The sequence below is a fragment of the Salmo trutta genome, chromosome 40 (genome assembly GCF_901001165.1).
Source record: "Salmo trutta chromosome 40, fSalTru1.1, whole genome shotgun sequence".
Classification (NCBI taxonomy): Eukaryota; Metazoa; Chordata; class Actinopteri; order Salmoniformes; family Salmonidae; genus Salmo; species Salmo trutta.
In genome coordinates, this window is record NC_042996.1 from 22,032,567 (window position 1) to 22,058,822 (window position 26,256).

Sequence of the window (26,256 nt, forward strand, 5' to 3'; positions counted from 1 at the left end):
TGTTTAATAAATGTATCGTATAGTGTGTGTGTGGCAGGCTTACAATGATGGCAAAAAACAACATTTGGGAGTGCGCTGACCCTGGTGCTAGAGGGGGTACGCAGCTGGAGGTTGAATGTTTGAAGGGGTACGGGACTATAAATAGTTTGGGAACCACTGCCATAGTGTATGCAAGTGCCTTGTTTGGCATAGGCTATATAGACATGCTGAAATGCCCCTGGTCCAGTTCCAAGTTTATCCTGGCATCTACAGTGCATTTGGAAAGTATTCAGACTCCTTGACTTTTTCAACATTTTGTTACGTTACAGCCTTATTCTAAAATGGATGTAAAAAAAAATCCTCTACACACAATACCCCATAATGACAAAGCGAAAACAAAACACATTTTTAGAAATTTTAGCACATCAAAAAAACAAAAACATAAATACCTTATTTACATAAGTATTTAGACCCTTTGCTATGAGACTCGAGATTGAGCTCAGGTGCATCCTGTTTCCATTGATCATCCTTGAGGTGTTTCTACGACTTGGTTGGAGTCCACCTGTGGTAAATTCTATTGATTGGACATGATTTGGAAAGGCACACGCCTGTCTATATAAGGTCCCACAGTTGACAGTGCATGTCAGAGCAAAAACCAAACCATGAGGTTGAAGGAACTGTCCGTTGAGCTCCGAGACAGTATTGTGTTGAGGCACAGATCTGGGGAAGGGTACCAAAAAATGTCTGCAGCATTGAAGGTCCCCAAGAACACTCCATCATTCTTAAATGGAAGAAGTTTGGAACCACCAAGACTCTTCCTAGAGCTGGATGCCCGGCCAAACTGAGTAATCGGGGTAGAAAGGCCTTGGTCAGGGAGGTGACCAAGAACCTGTTGGTCACTTTGACAGAGCTCCAGAATTCCTCTGTGGAGGAACCATCTCTGCAACACTCCATCAATCAGGCCTTTATGGTAAAGTGGTCACTCTTCAGTAAAAGGCAGATGACAGCCCGCTTGGAGTTTGCCAAAAGGCACCTAATGTCACACCTTGATCTCTTTCACCTGTCCTCGTTATTGTCTCCACCCCCTCCAGGTAGCGCTTGTTTTCCCCAGTGTATTTATCCCTGTGTTTCCTATCTCTCTGTGCCAGTTCATCTTGTATGTCCAAGCCTACCAGTGGTGTTTCCCGTTTTCCTTTTCTCCTTTTTCTAGTCTTCCCGGTTTTGACCCTTGCCTGTTCTGGACTCTGTACCTGCCTGCCTGACCATTCTGCCTGCCCTGACATCGAGCCTGCCTGCCACTCTGTACCTCCTGGACTCTGATCTGGTTATGACCTGTTGCCTGTCCACGACTATTCTCTTGCCTATTCCCTTTGGATTTATTAAACATCTTAAACTCCAACCATCTGACTCCTGTGTCTGCATTTGGGTCTCGCCTAGTGTCATACCTAAAGGACTCTCAGACCATGAGAAAAATGATTCTCCGGTTTAATGAAACCAAGATTTAAGTCTTTGGCCTGAAGTGTCACATCTGGAGGAAACCTGGAAACATTCCTACGGTGAAGCATGGTGGTGGCAGCATCATGCTGTGGGGATGTTTTTCAGCGGCAGGGACTGGGAGACTAGTCAGGCTTGAGGGATAGATTAATGGAGCAGAGTACAGAGATCCACCTTCCAACAGGACGACCCTAAGCACACAAATATCCTTGAGTGGCCCAGCCAGAGCCCCGACTTCAACCCGATCGAATATCTTTGGAGAGACATGAAGAAAGCTGTGCAGCGACGCTCTCCATCCAACCTCAGAGCTTGAGAGGATCTGCAGAGAAGAATGAGAGAAACTCCCCAAATACAGGTGTGACAAGCTTGTAGCGTCATACCCAAGAAGACTCGAGGCTGTAACAAAGTATTGAGTAAAGGGTCTGAATACTTATGTAAATGTGATATTTCATTTTCTTTATTTTTGAAATACATTTGCATACATTAAAAAAAATCTGTTATTCCTTTGTCATTATGGGCTATTGGGTGTAGATTGATAGATGATCTATGAAAACACGATGTACCTGAGCTCAATTTCAAGGGTCAGAATACTTATAAATATGGTATGTTTTTTTTTAAATTTTTTTTTATCAATTATAATCTATAATACATTTTAGAATAAGGCTGTAACATAACAAAATGTGGAAAAAGTCAAGGGGGTCTGAATAATTTCCGAATGCACTGTATACTGAACAAAAATATAAATGCAACAATTTCAACCATTTGAGTTACAGTTCATATAAGGAAATCAGTCAATTGAAATAAATTAATTAGACCCTAATCTATGAATTTCACATGACTGGTCAGGGGCGCACAGGAGCTAGACCCAGCCAATCAGAATTTGTTTTTCCCCACAAATGGGCTTTATTATCGACAGAAAATACCCCGGGGGGTGAAGGTCCTGGGCTGGCGTGGTCTGCAGTTGGACGTACTACCAAATTTTCTAAAATGTTTGAGGTGGCTTATGGTAGAGAAATTAACATTAAATGATCTGGCAACAGCTCTCGTGGACATTCCTGCAGTGAGCATACCAATTGCACGCTCCCTCAAAATTTGAAACATCTGTGGTGTTGTGTGACAAAACTGCACATTTTAGAGTGGTATTTTATTGTCCACAGCACACAGTGCACCTGTGTAATGATAATGCTGTTTAATCACCTTTTTGATATGCCACACCTGTCAGGTGGATGGATTATCTTGGCAAAGGAGAAATACTCACTAACAGGGATGTAAAGAAATGTGTGGAAAAAATTTGAGAGAAATATGATTTGTGTGTGTATGGAAAATTTCTGGGATCATTTATTTCAGCTCATGAAACCAATACTTTACATGTTGCGTTCATATTTTTTGTTTAGTATATTTGCAATTTCTCACAATCAAAAACAATGAATGACAGACAACGGCACAAGGCACGTTTTTTTAAAGCGTAATTACTAAAGTGTCAGACAAAACATTGTAAAACCATTGTCATATCCCATTAGCCATTCCATTCAGTACCCTCCATTACTATAGCTAACATTGATAAAATTCCAACTCAAATGTTGCTCTTGAAAATAATAAATAATAATCATCTACAGAGCTTCCTCATCCAGTCATACACAGAAACGACAGAAAAATGAAGGGAAAATATGCAACTGCCAGATCTGGTAATCATAACAGGCGTGAGAGAAAAGGAAAGTAAAGCTATTTTCTTCCACGGGACTCAAGTTTCAGTCCAGTATGAGAAAGCACAGGCACCATAAGTAGGACCAGGAGTCTTTCCAATACCTGACCAGGAAACCACCTTTAAATATGGCTTTGAGTTTTCCCTGGTCTGGTCATATGGTCAGGAAACCCTAACATGGTCTAAGACCTGTTTGTGCCATCTCGCTAACCCCTAGTTCATTTTTTGGCAAGACAGCACAGCACTAGGAAAACCCCCTGGGCCATCTACAATGTAACAATAGGACCAGCTCTCCTCCGCCACACCTCTTCTGATGTTGTCCAGAGGCGATGACATGGTGAGTTTGTCTGTACATTCAATAGCAGAGTAAGAGCGCCAAAATGGACACTAGTTCTCTTCAGTCCAGTAGAGGGACTCTCCTCCTCGTGGGGAGTACTCCATTAGAGGAGAGCAGCATTCAACAGCATGTAAAACATTCTGGGGTAGCCATCGTAACCAACTCCAGATTCATTAGTAACAGTGGCCCGTAGCAACCAGGACTGGTACCCTTGGCTGGTACGGACCTTCAAATTGCAGAATCAAGATACAAAAAAGCTGACTGTTTTCCCTTTAAATGGGAAGAGGTCTTAATATACAAAGTCTCATGAAAATGACCTAGCTAACTGTTGGAGGTAAGCAATTGACCAATGGGGGTTAAGTGGCTTTATGAGAACTACTGTATCATAAATATAATAGATTGTTTTTCTCCATAAACAAAAAGTCACTGTTATACCATGGTGTTGCTCTCTCCCACTTTGTCCACGAACTGAAAGAGAGAGAGAAAATAAACTAATTTAAGTCAACAGTCTACCGCCCCCCTTTGCAAAGTAGAGCAAAAATAGATGACATATATAAGCTTGACTAAAACGTTTAGTGCATAGTTGTACATGGGAAAATTAAATGTTTGCTTGACGTGACTGATTGAGTAGACTATTCAAAATGGCGTGTAGGATAAATGCTGTTGCTGGTGTCCTAGTATAAATTATTTCCAATACCAATGGTTCCCTACTCTGGTCAGGCATAAGGCAACATTACAGTATAACATACATTATAAACAGATGTGAATCATGCTCACATGCAAGGGAAAATCTGCAGTGACTGACCAAGACAGCGGATTGTCCTCAGAGTTAATTATGAAGGCTTTAAAAAGAGACAGAGACACATTCTCCTCAAAACAAGTGACTTCACGAACATACACCGCATAACACACACACACTTATATGATAGAAGATTGAGTGACAGTATGAGACACTACAGCCTTCCAGAACCAATGTCAGAGGCCAATTGGACCCTGTGTTGTCTTTAGTATAACCACCTCAGCCTACCCAGCACCCACTGCATTGTAGCTCCTGTTGCCATACTCTTCCTCACACAGTGGTGTAGTGGAGGGTAAACGAAGTGTAAACAGTTTACCCACCGGGAATAATGCATTGAAACTATTGGAGCGTTTCTTTTTTCACCATGACCGGAAATCAGAATTTACCCAGCTATTTTTTTTTTACCACTACCTCTCTGAACTCACCCCACTGATGAATGGGAGGTTTAGCAGGGAGCCCAGGAAGGGTATCCTTCTGATGAAGCCTACTGCCGCTGGGAAGAAACCCCTGGAGAAGATAAAGAGAGAGAGTTAGTTGACATCAGCAAGCACATGATGACGGACTACGGATCTTTACACGCAGCAAGCCCTTGCATAAAATGAGGGCTGCACTCAACAGGGGGTGGGGGCGAGACAGTTGACAGGACAAACAAAGATTTCCTTGGCTTGTTTTCCTCAAGACTGCATTTTATTCGAAAGATAAGCTTAGCAAACAGCCTGGGGCCTGTACTTTACCCACCTGAATAAAAGGAAAAATCCATAGACCTCCAGGACCACTCCCACAATGGGCCAGCCAATAAGAACGATCAACACTCCACCCAGGAAGAAGCTAGTTGCCTTCATCTTGTGTTTCTGGAAGAAGAACCGGAACGTCCTCTCCAGACCGATCACAAACGACAGGCCAGCCACAAACAGGATCTATAGCGAGATAGAAGGGACAGGGAACAGACAATGTCAATGTTTGTTGACAATGACAGAGTACTTCACAGTTAAACCCTACAATTCCCCACTACTCTATAAGGTGGTGATTGTGCTCAGTTGAGAGAGTCAGAAAGGCAAGGAGGGCTCTGCAGCTGTGTTTTTCTCAGTGTCACTCAGAGATAATGGAATTGCATTTCAGACCAACGTTCCAATAAATATAGCAAAACGTAAGCCTCGTGTATGTAGCTGCAGAAGGCAGACAAATATATGAACTGTGGATGGTGATGATGAAATCACTCACATTTCCTATGGCAAGGAGGGCTTTGTCAAAAAACAGAATCATTCCAAAGAAGAGGAAAAACACGCCGAAGCCTGTTAGTCCCATTCCGATCTCTGCAAGAAAGAAGAATCACATTATTTAAAGTATCCAAGCACACTAACGTTAATACGTTTGAATCACATGAGACTGCTGAGGGGAGGACAACTCATAATAATGGCCGGAACGGAGCAAATGGAATGGCATCCAACCATTCCACAGCCTATCCCCCCCGTACTTTCAACTGACATCCACCCTCCCTAACTAGCCATCTGGTTCAGAATGAATGTCATTAGCTAGCTAACGTTAGCTGTCAATGGTCACTCTATCTAGTACACAAATACGATTCAGCAGGCTAGCTATTTCTAGCTGTTTTCCTCACATAAGAGAATAGCGCATTAGTAATGTAGCTGAGGATAGCTTGCTAATGTTAGTTAGAGAGCTGGACCAAGTTGGCAAGCAACAACCGTTAGATAAAATAGAAATCGCCTTACTCTGTGAGTCCGTTAGAGAGATCATTTTGACAATGAATCAACAGCTTGTAAAATATAAAAGTTGACACTGTTAATTGTATTTTACTAAAATACAAGTTCAAGTGCTGCCACTGTAGCACTAGCCACGTCTTCCGGAAACATGCCTTCTTGGTTTCATCAAAAATATCATTCTTCCGGACAAAATCAGGGTTGCATTCAACATTCTAAAGGGTTGTATTAAAAACGTTCATGAAAAAAATAAGGAGAGCACTTATCTGCTGAATATAACTAGGTAGTTGCTGGAAAATATCTGCCCTGCCTACATAAACGTCAATTTTCCGGATGGAAAATGTTTTCAGGTTGTATTGTATTGTAAAATAAAGGTAAAATAAAAATACAACATTTACTCAGCATTGATTGCAGTTGGTTTGTTGAATGTACCCCATACCGTGGAGAAAGTGAAACAGCAATCTGATTGGTCTGCACAAAAAAAAAAAAAAATCACCCGCGCGAGCTGTCTAGCAACGATCAAGAAAAAAGGGAGCGCTAATAAACAGTGCAAACTCAAGTGAGGCGAGTACATTTTTGATGGTGAGTTTTGCTTTGTTCTTTCAACATCCTCTTTCCCTCATTTTCCATAATTTCGTCCCACATGTTAGTATCATTAATGGCTAGCCAAATATGTAGCTGTCAAAAAGTTGAAGTATAATTTGCTAGCTAGTCAGCTACAGGTTGGCTAACATTAACATTAGGCTGTTTGGTGTAGCAGGTGGCTGATTCCCGATGGAGGCTGGTTAACCTTCTGCTAGGGTGGTTGATCATTGGCAATCTATTTATCTAACCATCATTGGCTAGCAATCTAATGTGGTGAAGAAAAAGCTAAGAAAAGTGGTAAAGCCACATGGAGGAAGGGTGGGGGCTTTCCCGGTTCACACATGTCCGTTTACTTTACACAATAAATGTTTACATTCCGGCCTGCTTGCCAAAAGCTCAAGGAAACAGCTTGTTCGTGTATGGATAGATTCAAAGTGTATTTTAAGCATACAGTTTATAATATATCCTTGGTTAATTAAGAAATAAATCCCGAGGGAGTGTGGTATGTGGCCAATATACCACCTAAGGGCTGTTCATATCCACGACGCAAACCCCCGAGGTGCCTTATTGCTATTATAAACTGGTTACCAATGTAATTAGAGCAGTACAGATAAATGTTTTGTCATACACATGGTATATGGTCAGATATACCACAGCTTTCAGCCAATCAGCATTCAGGGCTCGAACCACCCAGTTTATAATGCACATTATACCATGGCATTGTTGAATACTTGTTTCTGATTGGCTTGAAGGGCATTCTTTCCCTAAATAATGGACAGTATAATTGCACTGTAGAATTCATTGCCAATATTTCATTCTTTACATGTTTAATGTTTGAGCTGCTTTTGAAAGCAATAGTCGAATTGAAAACATTATTGGCATTGTTGAATTTTTCATAATGGCAAGCTAGGACTGATGGTTTGGTTAGCTAAACTAGCAGTTCTACTCAGCTAGCATGTCTTGAAACACACCTTCCATCTCATTATTTTCCATAGAACGCATAGCTCCTCGTTGATTATCCCTTACATATCCAATGTTGAGGGAGAAAGATTGTGTAAGCAATGTTTTACATGTTATTTACAGAGCCTTCAGAAAGTATGCACACCCCTTGACTTTTTCCACATTTATTGTCTTACAAGGTGAGATTAAAATGGATTTTAATTGTAATTTTTTTGTCAAAGTGGAAGAAAAATTCTAACATTTGTAAAAAAAAAAAAATTAAGTATTCAATCCACTGAGTCAATACATGTTAGACTCACCTTTGGCAGCGATTACAGCTAAATCTTTCTGGGTAAGTCTCTAGAGTGTTGTACACCTGTATTGTACAATATTTCCACATAATTTTTTACAAAAATTCTTCAAGTTCTGTCAAGTTGATTGTTGGCCATTGGTAGACAGCCATTTTCAATTCTTGCCATAGATTTTCAAGCCAATTTGTAAAAACTGTGACTAGGCCACTCAGGAACATTCAATGTCGTCTTAGTAAGCGACTCCAGTGTAGATTTGTCCTTGTGTTTGAGGTCATTGTCCTGCTGAAAGGTGAATTTGTTTCCCAGTGTCAGTTAGAAACGGCTCTATTCCGTTTCTTTTTATCTTAAACTCCCTAGTCCTTGCTGACGACAAGCATACCCATAACATGATGCAGCCACCACCATCCTTGAAAATATGGAGAGTGCTACTCAGTGATGTGTTGTGTTGAATTTGCCCCAAACATAACACTTTGTATTCAGGACATAAAGTTAATTTCTTTGCCACATTTTATGCATAAGGCAATTTGTGCCTTATTGCAAACAGGATGCATGTTTTGGAATATATTTATTTTCAGTGTTGTTGATCCATCCTCAGTTTTCTCCTTTCAAAACCATTAAACTCTATTTTATATCTCAATTTATTTTCTTCTCAAACTTCTGGGCGATTGTTGTGCTATTAAAGGTCAAATACACTGCATTTCAAACAGTCAGCAATAGTCTAATGAATTCAGGGCTTGTGAAATTATATCTAGACTAAAAATAAGCCTTCCACAACCATAAAACTCACTAATAATTTCATTATTTTATACAAATATTTGAATAACCTGCATTTAAAAAAATATATATAATCACTGATCTGGCTTTCAAGTATGTCTATGAAAATGCCCTTTTTTGTTACAAATTTAACTAGTATCATGCACAATGCACATTCACTGATAATGACTAACTTATTGTAGTAGGCATTAGGCACTAGACAATTAACACAGGTCTCATCAACAATATCTCAAGCCCACGTGCTAGTGATTAGCCAGCTAATCTTTAGACAACTTTGATCTAGTTGCTAGCAAACAAAGTTGAACAGTTGAATTGTTATGAACACACCCTTCTGTCTGTCTCCAACTGTTTGAAAAGCATGTCCACTTTGTTCAGATGTTGAAATCAAGTGGCCTACCTTATTTCTCAGAATGAGAACGAGTTGCCAAGTACTTATTTAATTGTGTTTTATTCTTATTGCATATTTATAAATCACAGACTAGACAGCTAGTATAATAACAGCCCTTTGGCTAAAATGCTGCTAGCGGTAAGTGGTACCCCCAATGCCGGGCGGACAAACTTGAGCATTAATTTTCCAGAATCCATGTTCATTGACACTCTCGTTTTAGTAGTCTGCTCTGCGCACAATTTGAGTAGTTGAGACAACTTTTCTAACGATAAACTTTTTAACTTCTCTATTACTGTAAAATAATGTCTCAATGTGTTTTTGTGTCCATATGACCGATTCTGTTGGACCAAACCTCAAATGCAAATAGTGAGTTGAAACCCCATTTCAGAGGAAGATGTGATCTCTCAACTTTGTTGGCGTGAGAGGAAGGGGGACGGGCTTGGTATGTGTGTAAATCATAGCGGAAGAGACGAAGCGAGAGGTTTCACTTGCCCATAAATAAGGCCAATGTGTTTCTATGGGCTTATTTTTGGATCTAAACTTGTCGCCTGCCTTCCCACCTTTGGGACAACGACTCCTATTGTTAGGGCAGAGGCCAGTGACACACAATCTCAGTTCAATCCATTTTAAATTTAGGCTGCCTGTAACCCAACAAAATGAGGGAAAAAAAATAAGGGGTAGGAATTCTTTCTGAAGGCACGATATCTTGCAGGCTACATTGCATAACACTGCCATTTCCCCCCTTATTCAACAGAGTGATTAAAGTCTGCAAGGTGGTTGATTGTGTTGTAGATTTGCCTTGGAAATGGACAGTGACAGTGCCGAAGGTAAGTGAATGTAATCTCACATTTCTATTCCCCTTTCTTAAAAGTATGGTACCGAACCCATAGAGAAACAGTGACTGTGAAATAGACTGATCTGTGTCTGACATCATTAGCGCCCTACCTGTGAAACACAGGTCGTTAGTGACTCGGAAGTGTCAGACCTGACAGTCTCCTTGTATAGGATCACATGCGATTGGTCCCAGAGGAAAGCTAACCAGGGCAGATTGTGACAAACTTTGAAATGGATATCATAATAATAATATTAGGCCCTGGCCAACATGTGTTTATCTACAAGGATGTTCAATGCATATTCTAGATTATTTCTATGTAGGGCCTAGATACCGTAGTGAGCTTTGATTACAGGAAAAAGTCATTTAAAGATAATATAGTTATTAACCTAATGTTCTCCTCCCTACCAGAGGGGCATGTGTGTTACATGAATGCTCCATCGTAAGTAGTAGATACCATAGAGCACGTTGAATACAGCAAATAATGATGGTTTTATTTTTTGTTAATATTCTCCTCCCCAGACGTGCAGGCAGAGCTGGACTCTGTGGAGGCCGAGCTGGAGGTGGTGGCGCTGCAGATAGCTGAGCTGCTGGAGAAGCAGGCTAGCCTGACCTCCAAGAAGAAACAGCTGCTCTGCAGGCTGGAAGAGCCATGTGACTCCACCCAGCCCTCTGGATCTGGACCTGCAATGACCAAGCAGGAGCTGCTGCGCTATGAGAATGATGGTACGGTAGAGGCTACAATGTATAGGATGTGGCACATATGTACAATATACACGGAGTGTACAAAACATTAAGAACACCTTCCTAATATTCAGTTGCACTTCCCTTTGCCCTCAGAACAGCCTCAAATCGTCAGGGCATGGACTCTGCAAGGTGTCGAAAGCGTTCAACCGGGATGCTGGCCCATGTTGACTCCAATGCTTCCCACAGTTGTCAAGTTTTCATGATGTGCTTTGGGTGGTTGGACCATTCTTGATACACACAGGAAACTGTTGAGTGTGAAAAACCCAGCAGCGTTGCAGTTCTTGACACACTCAAAACCGGTGTGCCTGGCATCTACTATCATACTTCGGTCAGAGGCACTTAAATCGTTTGTCTTGCCCATTCAACCTCTGAATGGCACACATGCACAATCCATGTCTCAATTGTCTCAAGGATTAAAAATCCTTCTTTAACCTGTCTCCACCCCTTCATGTACTCTAATTTGAAGTGGATTAAACAATTGACCTCAATAAGGGATGATGGCTTTCCCCTGTATTCACCCTATGTTAGGGATGCAAATTTCGGTAAATTGTGCTGCCGACTAACTGACCCTTATTAACCGGTCAACAAACGGCAAAAAAACGAGGTGACCAACAGAAAATACTATCAGAGATCTGAATGTAATGACGAGATGCTTACATTTCCGCCCTAACAATGGGAGTCGTCCCAAGGCGAGAAGGCAGGCGACAAGCTTAGGCCCAAAATAAGCCCATAGAAAAGCATTGGACATATTTTGGCGAGAGTGAAACCTCTCGCATCGCTTCTTCCTCTCTGATACTATGCATGCATACAGTTGAAGTCGGAAGTTTACATACACTTAGGATGGAGTCATTAAAACTCGTTTTTCAACCACTCCACAAATTTCTTGTTAACAAACTATAGTTTTGGCAAGTTGGTTAGGACATCTACTTTGTGCATGACAAGCAATTTTTCCAACAATTGTTTACAGACAGATTATTTCACTTATAATTCACTGTATCACAATTCCAGTGGGTCAGAAGTTTACATACACTAAGTTGACTGTGCCTTTAAACAGCTTGGAAAATTCCAGAAAATTATGTCATGGTTTTAGAAGCTTCTGATTGACATTATTTGAGTCAATTGGAGATGTACCTGTGGATGCATTTCAAGGCCTACCTTCAAACTCAGTGCCTCTTTGCTTGACATGGGAAAATCAAAAGAAATCAGCCAAGACCTCAGAAAAATAATTGTAGACCTCCACAAGTTTTGTTCATCCTTGGGAGCAATTTCCAAACGCCTGAAGGTACCACGTTCATCTGTACAAACAATAGTACGCAAGTATAAACACCATGGGACCACGCCGCCGTCATACCGCTCAGGAAGGAGATGTCTTCTATCTCTTAGAGATGAACATGCTTTGGTGCGAAAAGTGCAAATCAATCCCACAACAACAGCAAAGGACCTTGTGAAGATGCTGGAGGAAACAGGTACAAAAGTATCTATGTCCACAGTAAAACAAGTCCTATATCAACATAACCTGAAAGGCCGCTGAGCAAGGAAGAAGCAACTGCTCCACAACTGCCATAAAAAAGCCAGACTACGGTTTGCAACTGCACATGTGGACAAAGATTGTACTTTTTGGAGAAATGTCCTTTGGTCTGATGAAACAAAAATAGAACTGTTTGGTCATAATGACCATCGTTATGTTTGGAGGAAAAATGGGGAAGACTTGCAAGCCAAAGAACACCATCCCAACCGTGAAGCACGGGGGTGGCAGCATCTTGTTGTAGGGGTGCTTTGCTGCAGGAGGGACTGGTGCTCTTCACAAAATAGATGTCATCATGAGGAATGAAAATTATGTGGATATATTGAAGCAACATCTCAAGACATCAGCCAGGAAGTTAAAGCTTGGTCGCAAATGGGTCTTCCAAATGGACAATGACCCCAAGCATACTTCCAAAGTTGTGGCAAAATGGCTTAAGGACAACAAAGTCAAGGCATTGGAGTGGCCGTCACAAAGCCCTGACATCAATCCTCTAGAAAATGTGTGTGCATAACTGAAAAAGCATGTGCGAGCAAGGAGGCCTACAAACCTGACTCAGTTACACCAGCTCTGTCAGGAGGAATGGGCCAAAATTCACCCAACTTATTGTGGGAAGCTTGTGGAAGGCTACCCAAAGCGTTTGACCCAAGTTAAACAATTTAAAGGCAATGCTACCAAATACTAACTGAGTGTATGTAAACTTCTGACCCACTGGGAATGTGATGAAAGAAATAAAAGCTGAAATAAATCATTCTCTCTACTATTATTCTAACACTTCACATTATTAAAATAAAGTGGTGATCCTTAGTAACCTAAGACAGGGATTCTTTTACTAGGATTAAATGTCAGGAATTGTGAAAAATTGATGTATTTGGCTAAGGTGTATGTAAACTTCCGACTTCAACTGTACAAGGACCCAACATTGTTCATTACGAGCTTAATGGAAACATGCAACAATGTCAAGGCTATCGTCTTAGAGTCAAAAGGCTATAACCTATTATTGAACATGCGACTCCTGTCATGAAACAGCTAATAAAGCATTTTGCTTAAATGCATTTAGCGGAAAACACAGTTCTAAAGTGCGCACCTAATGCGAGCAGTGCCAGATGTGACCTTTTCCTTTAGAAAGCGTCTAATAGCAACTACTATGATGGATTGCTTATATGTCTAGGATTGTGCCTTTGGCTTCTGGACAACGAAGTAAAGTTTATATGAAAACCAATAGAACAGGAGAGAAATCCTGGTTAATGGCATGAGGAAGTCATTATAAAATAATTGCCTCCACGTTTCTATGGATGGATTTTTTTTGCAAGGCTACTTTGAAGTAAGGTAAGACACGCCTCGTTATTTCAAGTAATTTAAAACGTTCAGGTTTCAAACAATTATACTGCCTCAAGCAGACATTAAAGTGGTGTGTGACGCGCTGATAGTCAATGGTTGGCAGGCTATATATAGCCTATGCATCCAAATGGCGAATGGGAGGTGAGAGAGAGAAATAAAAATAGCTCCTTTTTTTAATCGTGGCCATCAAAATGAACACGCGATTTGTTGCGTAATGACTGGGCTTACAAAAGCAGGTTTCACTCCAGTAACCTACAGGCTTTTTGAGGAGCTATTCTCGCGTTGTCTGACAGGTGGTAGGCTATTCCGCTCTTCAAAATAGGCTCTGTATGCTGTGCGCACGGGATAAATAAAATGCATGACGACCAACAAAAATACACACGCGCCAATTTAATTCCCCAAAATAAAATTATGCTAATGAACCTATAGACGGAGAAGCATGATCGGTCAAATGTATTTTCAGCTAACCGATTAACAGTTAACCTTAACAACCCTAGTCCATGTCATGGAAAGAGCAGGTGTTCCTAATGTTTTGTACAGTGTGTCTGTGTGTACAGTACCAGTCAAAAGTTTGGACACACCTGCTCATTCCAGGGTTTTTCTTTATTTTTTACTATTTTCTACATTGTAGAATAATAGTGAAGACATCAAAACTATGAAATAACACATATGGAATCATGTAGTAACCAAAATAAGTGTTAAACAAATAAAAAAATATTTTTATATTTGAGATTCTTCAAAGTAGCCAGCCTTTGCCTTGATGACAGATTTGCACACTCTTGGCATTCTCTCAACTAGCTTCATGAGGTAGTCACCTGGAATGCATTTCAATTAACAGGTGTGCCTTGTGGAATTTCCTTTCTTCTTAATGTGTTTGAGCCAATCAGTTGTGTTGTGACAAGGTAGGGGTGGTGAACAGAAGATATTTGGTAAAAGACCAAGTCCATATTATGGCAAGAACAGCTCAAACAAGCAAAGAGAAACAACAGTCCATCATTACTTTAAGATATGAAGGTCAGTCAATAAGGAACATTTCAAGAACTTTGAAGTTTCTTCAAGTGCAGTCGCAAAAAACATCAAGCGCTATGAAAAAAACTGGCTGAGGACTGCCACAGGAAAAGAAGACCCAGAGTTACCTCTGCTGCAGAGGATAAGTTCATTAGAGTTAACTGTACCTCAGATTGCAGCCCAAATAAATGCTTCACAGAGTTCAAATAACAGACACATCATCTGTTCAGAGGAGACTGCGTGAATCAGGCCTTCATGGTCGAATTGCTGCAAAGAAACCACTACTAAAGGACACCATTAATAAGAAGAGACTTGCTTGGACCAAGAAACACGAGCAATGGACATTAGAGTGGTGGAAATCTGTTCTTTGGTCTGATGAGTCCAAATTCTAGGTTTTTGGTTTCAACCGCTGTATCTTTGTGAGACACAGAGTAGGTGAACGGATGATCTCTGCATGTGTGGTTCCCACTGTGAAGCCTGGAGGAGGAGGTGTGATGGGGCTTTGCTGGTGACACTTGTGATTTATTTAGAATTCAAGGCAGAATTTTGAAGCACTCAACCAGCATGGCTACCACAGAATTCTGTAGCGATACGCCATCCCATCTGGTTTGCGCTTAGTGGGACTGTCATTTGTTTTTCAACGGGAAAATGACCCCAAACACACCTCCAGGCTGTGTAAGGGCTATTTGACCAAGAGAGTGGGGATGGAGTGCTGCATCAGATGACCTGGCCTCCACATTTACCCAACTTCAACCCAATTGAGATGGTTTGGGATGAGTTTGAACGCAGAGTGAAGGGAAAAGCAGCCAACAAGTGCTCAGCATATGTGGGAACTCTTTCAAGACTGTTGGAAAAAGCATTGTTCGTCACCAAACTGTTCCTGGATGGTTGGGAGAAGTTACTCTCGGAGGATGTGTTGGTACCATTCTTTATTCATGGCTGTGTTCTTAGGCAAAATTGTGAGTGAGCCCACTCCCTTGGCTGAGAAGCAACTCCACACATGAATGGTCCCAGGATGCTTTACTGTTGGCATGACACAGGACTGATGGTAGCGCTCACCTCGTCTTCTCCGGACAAGCTTTTTTCTGGATGCCCCAAACAATCGGAAAGGGGATTCATCAGAGAAAATGACTTTACCCCAGTCCTCAGCAGTCCAATCCCTGTACCTTTTGCAGAATATCAGTCTGTCCCTGATGTTTTTCCTGGAGAGAAGTGGCTTCTTTGCTGCCCTTCTTGACACCAGGCCATCCTCCAAAAGTCTTCACCTCACTGTGCGTGCAGATGCACTCACACCTGCCTGCTGCCATTCCTGAGCAAACTCTGTACTGGTGGTGCCCCGATCCTGCAGCTGAATCAACTTTAGGAGACGGTCCTGGCGCTTGCTGGACTTTTTTGGGCGCCCTGAAGCCTTCTTCACAACAATTGAACCGCTCTCCTTGAAGTTCTTGAAGATCCGATAAATGGTTGATTTAGGTGCAATCTTCCTGGCAGCAATATCCTTTCCTGTGAAGCCCTTTTTGTGCAAAGCAATGATGACGGCACGTGTTTCCTTGCAGGTAACCATGGCTGACAGAGGAAGAACAATGATTCCAAGCACCACCCTCCTTTTGAAGCTTCCAGTCTGTTATTCGAACTCAATCAGCATGACAGAGTGATCTCCAGCCTTGTCCTCGTGAACACTCACACCTGTGTTAACGAGAGAATCACTGACATGATGTCAGCTGGTCCTTTTGTGGCAGGGCTGAAATGCAGTGGAAATGTTTTTTTGGGGGATTCAGTTCATTTGCATGGCAAAGAGGGACTTTGCAATTAATTGCATTTCATCTGATCACTCTTCAAAACATTCTGGAGTATATGCAAATTGCCATCATATAACTTTGAAAATTAATATTTGTCGTTCTCAAAACTTTTGGCCACGGCTGTACATGACTCCATATGTGTTATTTCATAGTTTTGATGTATTCACTATCATTCTACAATGTTTGTTACCGTAATTTCCGGACTATAAGCCGCAACTTTTTTCCCACGCTTTGAACGTCGCGGCTTAAACAATGACGCGGCTAATATATGGATTTTCACATTCTGTGATGTGCTCAGTTTTTTGGCGGCATGAAGCTTTCATTAGACCAATGAAATTGCCAAACGGGTTAAGGTCAAACAACTTTTTTGTTTACTGTTTAGATTAAATCGAGCGCGCTCAAACTTCCCATCATTCTGATTACAGTAGTCATTTTGTCACCCTGATTCCTGGGGGCACAACAAAGTATTTGCAGCCACTCGACATCAGTGTAAATCGTGCATTTAAGGTGGCGCTCCGTGTTCAGTGGGAGGCTTGGATGACAAGTGGGGAGAAATCCTTCACTAAAACGGGCCGCATGCGAAGAGCAACTTATGGTCAAGTCTGCCAGTGGGTCCTGACAGCGTGGAGCATTGTCAAAAAATCCACTATCATCAACGGGTTTCGAAACGCTGGACTCCTGCGTGTTGAAGAGGGCTCAGCGGGGGATTTGCCTCTGGATGAAAGTGACGAGAGCGACAATGAAAACGATCCAATATCGGATGAAGCAATTCTGAGGCTATTCAACTCTGAGTGGTTTCAGTGCACCGGAGGAGGAAGATAGTGACCAATGACTTTCTTGGTAGGCTACTGTTTACTGCAAATTTTTTATTTTTTGTTACAAGCCGTGTTTCGATTAAGCCTATTTATTTTTGTTACAAGCCGTGTTTCGATAAAGCCTGTGTAAAGTTAATTTGTTTCAATGTACCGGTAGGCACCTGCGGCTTATAGACATGTGCGGCTTATTTATGTTCAAAATAATATATTTTTTTTAATTCAGTGGGTGCGGCTTATATTAAGGTGCGCTTGATAGTCCGGAAATTACGGTAAATGAATTGAGAAGCACAACCACACTGCTGTGTGTGTAATATGTTCCAGACCTGGGTTCCAAATACTATTTCAAATATCTCAATTACTTTCACATACATTTCTAAGGAAGTACTCAGATTTTTTTTTTTTTTTTTTAAAAGACAAGTACGGTAGTTGAATATTGGTATGTATTTGCCAATGCTCATACACTGACTCAAATACACTCCCATACGTTTAACCCAGGTATTTTGAAAATAGTATTTGAAAATACTTTCAAATAGTAGGCTAATTATAGGAAATTAAAATACATCCAATAGAAGTAGTTGATTCGGGCCACATTATTTGAAAATACTCAAATACATATTTTAAATAACTAATAATCGAATACACATGTATTTGAACTCTGCCTATCTTTTTGGATGTAAACACATCAGATATATCTTTCCAGGAGCTGAATTGCGCAGTTAAATTTAAAGCAAAAATAAATATGTAGATTGTGTCTAAAGTGCTATTTTATTAGGTGGGCTACAATCTTGAAGGCTGAAAATATTGCTGTACTGTATTTTGACATGCTTGAATGTTTTCTTTCCAAACCTAGATTTCTCGTGGTCAACAGAGCTGGAGCAGAATCTGAAGGATGTTTTCCAGCTCTCTAAGTTTCGTGCTCTCCAGCTGAAGGCCATCAACCTTAGTATGTCTGGTAAAGACCTCTTCCTAGTGATGCCCACTGGACGAGGGAAAAGCCTCTGCTATCAGCTACCTGCAGTCTGCTCTGAGGGTAAGGGGAGAACTACACACACACACACACACACACACACATACACAAAATGCATGCAGGTGCATATACTGATAACACTAATGTTACAGTTCATTGAATAATTGTGTGTGCTGTGCAAACACATACTGCAGACAGGGCTCTAAATTAACATTTTCATTGGTAGCACTGGTGCTCCTAATTTTAAAAAGTTAGGAGCACCACATGAAATTTAGGAGCACCAGAAAATAAGATAAAAAAAAATAATAATAATTGTGATACAGCACATATTGGACCTATATGAACTTGACTTACTTTTGAACCACATGTTATACCTTAGAAACTAATATGTAACAAAGTAAAGACATGAGTTTATTATAAAGGCTAAAATGTTAATACGAATACCTGTCATTGAAATTTCAAAGGAATTTGTGGAATATTAGGTTTCTACATTGTGTAAAAGCACTATTTTCCTATTGAGATGCATTACGTTAGTGTATAATTTCTATCTTTAAGAACGTCAGGTTTGTGATGACATGCAGGAGCTCTGCCATTCATCCATTGCTCTCCTGAAAAAGCTGTCCCTTTTTCTTTCTGTGCCCCCAAATGTTTGGATATACTGGTAAAGTTACCAGGATGTTAGCTAGCTAGCCAATGAGGTAACATGACTGAACAAAGTTTAAAAAGGCGCACTGTGCTACAAAAATAAAACTCCTGGGCGCACAGCAAAATATTTGGTCACATATGCGACTAAATTGGTTGCACTTTAGAGTCCTGACCGCAGATGGTTGCAGCCATTACTCGCTGCAGTGTTTTTTAACGTGTGTTTGTGTGCTGCCAGGTTTCACGCTGGTAGTAACTCCTCTAGTTTCTCTGATGGAGGATCAGCTCATGTACTTAAAGTCCATCGACGTTGAAGCCGTCTCTCTCAACGCATCCAGCAGTAAGGTAATGACCAACACAAACACATTATTGATACTTTGCTGGTATTGATTATGATTATAGCTGTAGGATTCGTGTTTGATTTGACTTCTGCTATGTACCTCAGGAACATGCTAAAATGGTCCTAGCTGAGATGACGGACGCCAAAGCGCCTTTCAAGCTGCTGTATGTGACTCCAGAGAAGATCGCGAAGAGCAAGCTGCTGATGTCGAGGCTGGAGAAGGCCTACAATGCAGGCAGGCTTAGCCGTATTGCTGTGGACGAGGTGCACTGCTGCAGCCAGTGGGGACATGACTTCAGACCTGGTGAGAGACCGTGCAACTGTACTGTATATGGACTACTTACTTTTTATTAGTCTCCTTACTTTGTTTTGGAAGGTAAAGGGCTACTCAAACAAATCACTCAAAGTAGAATTCTAATAATTCTTCTTTACGTTACAATACCCAAACAAGGATATCACCATATAATTAAACAGAACACTTCAATGTATCTCTATGCATACCACTTAGAATGCATGCCCAATAGATTGCTTCATTCTAAGGTGTATGCAGGGAGTTTTGTGTTGGGCTGATAGCCAACTAACCTTCCTCTTCCGCCAGACTACAAGCTCCTGGGGATCCTGAAGAGGCAATTCCCAAAGGTTCCGTTGCTAGGGCTGACGGCCACGGCAACCAGCAGTGTTCTAAAGGACTGTCAGAAGATCCTGTGTGTCCCTGAGCCAATCACACTCACCGCCTCCTTCAACCGCACCAACCTCTACTACGAGGTGGGCGTCATGGCAACTATACACACCTGGCCGCCACCTGCTTGGCAAACACCTGTTGATGTTCTTTTGACCTTTAGTAACACACGTGTGTGTATTTTTAAAGGGGATGCTTGTTAGATTCCCGCTGTATCTCTGCACAGAAGAATTGAGGATCTGTACTGTTTTTGTGTCTCTCAGGTACGCCTTAAAGACTCGATCAGTGATGATTCAATCAGTGACATCTCCGCACTGATCAAGGAGAGATATAAGGACCAGTCAGGTACTTTGAAAGGAAAAACAACGGATAGGTCAAAATTCAGTTTGTCCCATTTTCGAAACCATCGGCAGCTTGTTATCCAGACTTTTGAGGTATTATGCTTCTGCTTTTGGCAGGGATAGTGTACGTGTTTTCCCAGAAGGATGCGGAGACGGTGTCAGCAGACCTACAGAAGAAAGGCGTCAATGCATCTTCATACCACGCTAACATGAATCCAGAGGACAAGTCACAGGTTCATCGCAAATGGGCCACCAACAAGATCCAGGTGGTGGTAGCTACTGTGGCGTTCGGGATGGGGATCGACAAAGCTGACGTCAGATTTGTCATCCATCACACCATCAGCAAGTCCATAGAGAACTACTATCAGGAGAGTGGACGAGCAGGTAGACAACTCTTTTCTCCCCACTCAAAAATGTGATAATTTAGAAACAACACCGGATCCCTTGACCTCAGAAAATGACGAAATACTATTCTACATTTGAAATATTTTTTCCCCCCCCCTCTGATTTTCCAACTGCGCTTCTACTTCGACCGCAGCCATGGGAGTAGCCAGTTTGTTTTTAAACTCTTTTCCTCTTAAAACTCTGAACTTATTTTCCCATATCTTTACCATGGTTCTCTCCGTTCCTCCAGGCAGAGACGATAAGCCGGCTGACTGCATTGTGTACTTTGGCTTCAACGACATCTTCAGGATCAGCACCATGGTTGTCATGGAGAACGTAGGACAACAGAAGCTGCTGACCATGGTCGACTACTGTCAGAATGTAGACAGGTACTGAGCTGGATCAATAACAACGCTCTTATTGACCATTTCAGTTGTGTAGATATCTGTGTGAGGATCAAGAGTACAGTACGTGAGTATCTCTATTGTTTTAAGGTGTCGGCGCTCAGTGATCGCTGTTCACTTTGATGAGGTTTGGGACGATGAAGGATGCAACGAGATGTGTGACGTCTGTCGCCATGGCAATGGTATGTATACAATATAGTGAACATACCACTTTTCAAATCCAACGTACATGGCGTGCTAGGGGCGTAGGAGTAGATTTGGAATTGGACATATGAGTTACACTCCATCGAATTGAAAGATCTGCCATCATTTATGTTGAGTCTTCATACCTAAGATGCCTGTGTTTCTATCCAGACTACATCACAGTGGACATCACGCAGCATGCTAAAGATGTGGTCCAGATTGTGGAACTGGCGGGCACTCTGGATGAGAAACTGACCCCCCTGAAGGTGACCGAGGCGTGGATGGGGAAGGGTCCGGCCAAACGCAGGAAGATGATCCAGACCACCACCCTGTCTCGCCTGGAGGTGGAGGCCATCATCACAAGCCTACTGCTGCAGGGCTACCTCAGGTACTGACTGACTTAACTTTAAGCCCTTTACCAGTTCAATATGCTTACTGCTGCAGGGATACCTCAGGTAGGCCTACGACCTAGGGCATGTTCAGCACACAATAGGAAAAACCTTTGCAACAAAAATTGTTTTCACTTTAGGCTGTACCTCTCTAAAGAACACATCCTTACATCAGGTACTGACTAAGGACAAATAGGGTTGTCAAGAGTGGCGTCTGGAGAGAATTGTGAGGTCACAATGGACTTGTACTACTGCACAGCTGGTTGCTTTTAGAATGTTGATCTTTGTTTGATCCCCTTTTTCCCCCTCTTCTCCACAGTGAAGACTTCAGTTTCACTCCGTACACCACCTACTTCTACCTGAAGCTGGGTCGTAAGGCACCACTGCTGAAGAACCAGAGTCACTCCATCACCATGAAGATGAGGAGGACAGGCCTGGACGCCAACACGGTCAGTACTACACAGCAAACGGTACAGGAATCATTCAGACAGGAAGCCTTTGGGTGCATCTCAAGAGACTAAAGTGGCCTCCTCCATCTGCATGGAATCGATATGATAAATGACTACCTGGTAATAGCTTTTTTTGGTTGTCATTTTTTTCTAGCCCGTGCAGATGGGAAGCCACTTTTGTCTGAAAATGCATACATCATGTCTCATCTTTTCTGCTTATCACATTTTTTCTATTTCTCCTTCTGCACTTCTGACTGAAATATTTCAGTGTAATTATTTCCCTGTTTTAAAGTAGTACTTTACTCAACTTGTTTTCTCACCGTCTCAATGCTCATCTCCTTGTATGTCTTTGCCCCGTCTTCTCTCTGCCCTTTCAATCTGTTTAGTCTTCTCTGTATCTGCTCTGTGTACCTCCTATTGTTTACTTGGCTACTTACCTGCAGGTAAGTGAACTATGTTGTCAGTTTCTTTTCCTTTCAGGCCATCGGATGAAGGATCACATTTTTTTTCTCTCAGCATTTTGATTCTATTATTCAATCAATCGCCAACAAAATCAGTGTTTTCCCTTTTATCAATGTCAATTATTATTTTAAAGATTGAGTAAAATCATTCTTACCATCACCCTTGATTGTCATTAGCACGCTTACTGTAAACAAAACATATCCCTAATCACTGTATATGTAAATCACTGTAGTTCTAATGCTATAGGTTTTCTAAACAATGTAGTGTTTGTTGCGTAGTACCAGACAGGCGCCGATATCAGGGTTCCAAGTGTACAACACCTGTGGTTTTGGGTGGTGCTGAGATCTAGACCTACTTATCTAATCCATGTTGATATTTGCTAAAGGTGACCAAGGTGCCGGTAATGGCTGATCACAATCCTAACACCTTGATATGGGAATGATTCATGTTTCTGGTTCTCCCATGTCAATTCTTAAACCCTTCTCTTACGTTATTACCCACACCTAGCTTAGGTGAATGAGTGAGTGAATGTGTGTGTATGTGAGAGACAGACAGGTTAAAGCTGTTGTTGATGACCTACAGGTAAAAGTGTCCCAGGTAAAGACCAAAGAAGGAAAGAGATCTGGTGACAATGCTGCAAACTACCCTGTCACCAAGAAAGTCAAGAAAGACCTCTAGTTCCCCCCTGAAGAGACCAAAGAAAAAGTACAGTTCCCTGATTCTCTATTCAACCCACTGCATCTATGGCATGACACTGTCTGGGCAACCTTGTGTATGTCAATCAGGTTAAAGACAAATCTGTAACGTTGGGCCCTGAATGATATCCTTACAGAATGCATAATTATTCATAAAATAATAGAATATGCATGATGTCATACAGTACTGTTCAAAAGTTTGGACCTACCTACTCATTCCAGGGTTTTTCTTTTTTTACATTGTAGAATAATAGTGAAGACATCAAAACTATGAAATAATACATATGGAATCATGTAGTAACCAAAACAAATATATTGGAGATTCTTTAAAGTAGCCACCCTTTGCCTTGATGACAGCTTTGCATTCTCTCAACCAGCTTCATGAGGTAGTCACCTGGAATGCATTTCAATTAACATGTGTGCCTGTGGAATTTCGTCCCTTAATGACAGTCAGTCAATCTGGAAAATGTCAAGAACTTTGAAAGTTTTTTCAAGTGCAGTCGCAAAAACCATCAAGTGCTATTATGAAACTGGCACTCATGAGGACTGCCACAGGAAAAGAAGACCCAGAGTTACCTCTGCTGCAGAGGATACGTTCATTAGAGTTAACTGCACCTCAGATTGAACCCCAAATAACAGACACATTCAATATCAACTTTTCAGAGGAGACTGCGTGAATCAGGCCTTTGCTGCAAAGAAACCACTACTAAAGGACACCAATAAGAAGAAGAGACTTGCTTGGGCCAAGAAAAATGAGCAATGGACATTAGACCGGTGGAAATCTGTCCTTTTGGTCTGATGAGTCCACATTTTAGATTTTTGGTTCCAACCGCCGCATCTTTGTGAGACGCAGAGTAGGTGAACGGATGATCTCTGCATGTGTGGTTCCCACGTGAAGCATGGAGGAGGTGTGATGGTGCTTTGCTGGTGACACCGTCAGTGATTTATTTAGAATTCAAGGCACACTTAACCAGCATGGCTACCACAGCATTCTGCAGCGATATGCCATCCCATCTGGTTTGAGCTTATTTGTTTTTCAACAGGACAGTGACACAAAACACAGTCCAAGACTGTTGAAAAAGCATTCCTCATGAAGCTGGCTGAGAGAATGCCAAGAGTGTGCAAAGCTGTCATCAAGGCAAAGGGTGGCTACTTTGAAGAATCTCAAATATAAAATATTGATTTGTTTAACACATTTTTGGTTACTACATGATTCCATATGTGGTATTTCATAGTTTGACTTCACCATTATTCTACAATGTAGAAAATGGTAAAAATAAAGAAAAACCCTTGAATGAGTAGGTGTGTCCAAACTTTTGACTGGTACTGTATTTCTGTAAACACTCATAACCATTGTTACAGCTTTCATGGTTTGTGTCCTTACTCAGTAATGTGTGTATGTCCTGTCAATGTCTACACACATGGCTGTAGATTCATTATGGAGCATGCTTTCACTAACTCGCGTTATGCCACACTAACATTGGGGTTCACTAACATGGTTCTGTATAACAACATGCCCAATCCCAAATCAACCATCTTCGATTTAGGATTGGTTCTTCAGTAAAGTCAGGGGTCACTGACACTTCCTGTTGTCTCCCATAGGAGGACCAATTAGCTGCTGGAGTTAAAGAGGTGGTGACCTCCCAGTCTCCTCCTCCCGTTGCCCCCAACGACAGCAGCACTCCCCCTCCCAGACACAACAAACTGATCAAGATGGATAAAGAGCATCAGAATCTGGCCAGGAAACAAGACAAGGACCATGACCAGACAGAAAGTCAGACAGGGTACGACCAGAATGACCCTGCTGCTGCCCAGCCCACTGCCATTGAAGTAGACGTAGAGATCAATATTATAGAGAAAGTTAATGACATCGAATCCCCGCTACCACCATTAAAACTAAATTCAAAACCTAAATCAACAACCCCTCAAAAGAAGCGTAGGAAACCCTGTACTGCTGTGTGCCCAGCTCCTTCAGAAGGTGCAGTTACAGACTCTGACCACCGGAGGCCAGCATTGGTCAACTCTCCCTCCCAGGTCTCCATCATCTCTGAGGCTGCAGTGGAGGAGCTCTGTGACCTGAGGAACTACTACAGCAACCAGCTGAGGCGGATAAACTACATTTCCCATGAGTACTTGCAGAATCAGGGGTGCTCAGACCCAGGGGTGCTGGCCTGTATCAGAGAGCCACTAAAGAGCCTGCGCCTCCCCCGTGGCTCAACCATCGCCCGGACGGCACGCAACCTGTGGACCAGAGTCAGCTCCAGAAGGAAACTCATCCAAAGATGAATCTTGACCTTCCCTGGGACAGTTAACATTCAGATGTGGACAATACTGTATCTCTCTCTTTCACGTCTCACTTTGCCAGACCTAGAGCCCTGGGGCAGACGAGTCTACTTTTTTCTGTACCACTTGATGTTCTATTTTTCTGGATTGGCTGTGACAGAATATCCCCATCCAAGTTAGTTTTATTTTACGGTTGGATCAATACCACTGTTAGCCTAAGATGAAGAGCTGTTTTTGCTGACATTTCAATATTTTACTTTGGATAAACTAACTCGCATGAATTGAAAGGTTTGTTGAACTGAAGAATGTTTTCACAATGTATTATGTCACTTTTTTTTTTATATTCGAGCATATCCTAATCTAACAGCCACAATGTGCACGCTAGTGAATTTGATTCACTCTAATACGTTTTATAATACTGCACTGCAGCTTTGGAATAAGAAGGTCCATTCACATTTGAGGAACACAGTATATATCTTTAGCTATCATTAATAAAAAATCTGATTTTAAAATGTAAATGTTTCATGTGACCATTTCCATTTTAATCTTTTGGTTGTAAAGTTAGTTTTTGCACCCTCTTCTGGTATATTTTCAAATAATTCCTTTTGGAGTTCCACTAACCCCCCAAAAACACAGTAAGAGCACTGATCAGGAAAATAATTACATTAAAACAATAATATTGAATCAACAAACGCTGTAAAAAAGTGTTGAATCTGCTTAAATTAAGGCAACAATTTAAACAATATTGAGTAGATGTAGTTATCTTTTTGAAGAAAAACAAGTTATTCAAATGTACAAGGAAATAATAATAGCTGTAATATTAATGAGATTTACTTAATTTCTGATTAGTTACTTTCAGTGATGGTGTCTTAACAAATACATTAAACAATGTTAAACATTAATTTGCCATTTACCAGCTTTGGCAAGTGCTCAATCCATCTGCAGTAA

The 26,256-nt window shown here is 41.4% G+C and overlaps 2 protein-coding genes across 4 annotated transcripts; one reads left to right on the plus strand and one right to left on the minus strand.

Moving 5' to 3' along the window:
- Positions 1-2,844: 2,844 nt before the first annotated feature.
- LOC115180453 (vesicle transport protein GOT1B) lies at positions 2,845-6,289 on the minus strand. Of its 2 annotated transcripts, XR_003873076.1 has the most exons (6): positions 6,042-6,289; positions 5,533-5,624; positions 5,050-5,228; positions 4,737-4,818; positions 4,290-4,354; positions 2,845-3,980 (listed from the first exon to the last, which is right to left on the minus strand). XR_003873076.1 is itself a non-coding variant. In XM_029742550.1 (5 exons), the coding sequence occupies exons 1-5, from the start codon at positions 6,064-6,066 to the stop codon at positions 3,942-3,944; spliced, it is 417 nt and encodes a 138-aa protein (XP_029598410.1). In that variant the 5' UTR covers positions 6,067-6,273; the 3' UTR covers positions 2,845-3,941. The 2 variants fall into 2 exon arrangements, 1 of the variants encoding a protein (XP_029598410.1); XM_029742550.1 differs by lacking the exon at positions 4,290-4,354 and having other exon boundaries at positions 6,042-6,273.
- Positions 6,290-6,508: 219 nt separating this feature from the next.
- LOC115180451 (ATP-dependent DNA helicase Q1) lies at positions 6,509-25,826 on the plus strand. 2 transcript variants are annotated; one of them, XM_029742547.1, is made up of 15 exons: positions 6,509-6,611; positions 9,781-9,853; positions 10,381-10,584; positions 17,941-18,120; positions 18,938-19,044; positions 19,145-19,343; positions 19,638-19,804; positions 19,982-20,063; positions 20,177-20,443; positions 20,694-20,832; positions 20,938-21,029; positions 21,202-21,418; positions 21,739-21,889; positions 22,913-23,035; positions 24,628-25,826. In XM_029742547.1, the coding sequence occupies exons 2-14, from the start codon at positions 9,832-9,834 to the stop codon at positions 23,006-23,008; spliced, it is 1,923 nt and encodes a 640-aa protein (XP_029598407.1). In that variant the 5' UTR covers positions 6,509-6,611; positions 9,781-9,831; the 3' UTR covers positions 23,009-23,035; positions 24,628-25,826. The 2 variants fall into 2 exon arrangements, with proteins under 2 accessions (XP_029598407.1, XP_029598408.1); XM_029742548.1 differs by having other exon boundaries at positions 21,739-21,868.
- The last annotated feature ends 430 nt before the right edge of the window (positions 25,827-26,256 follow it).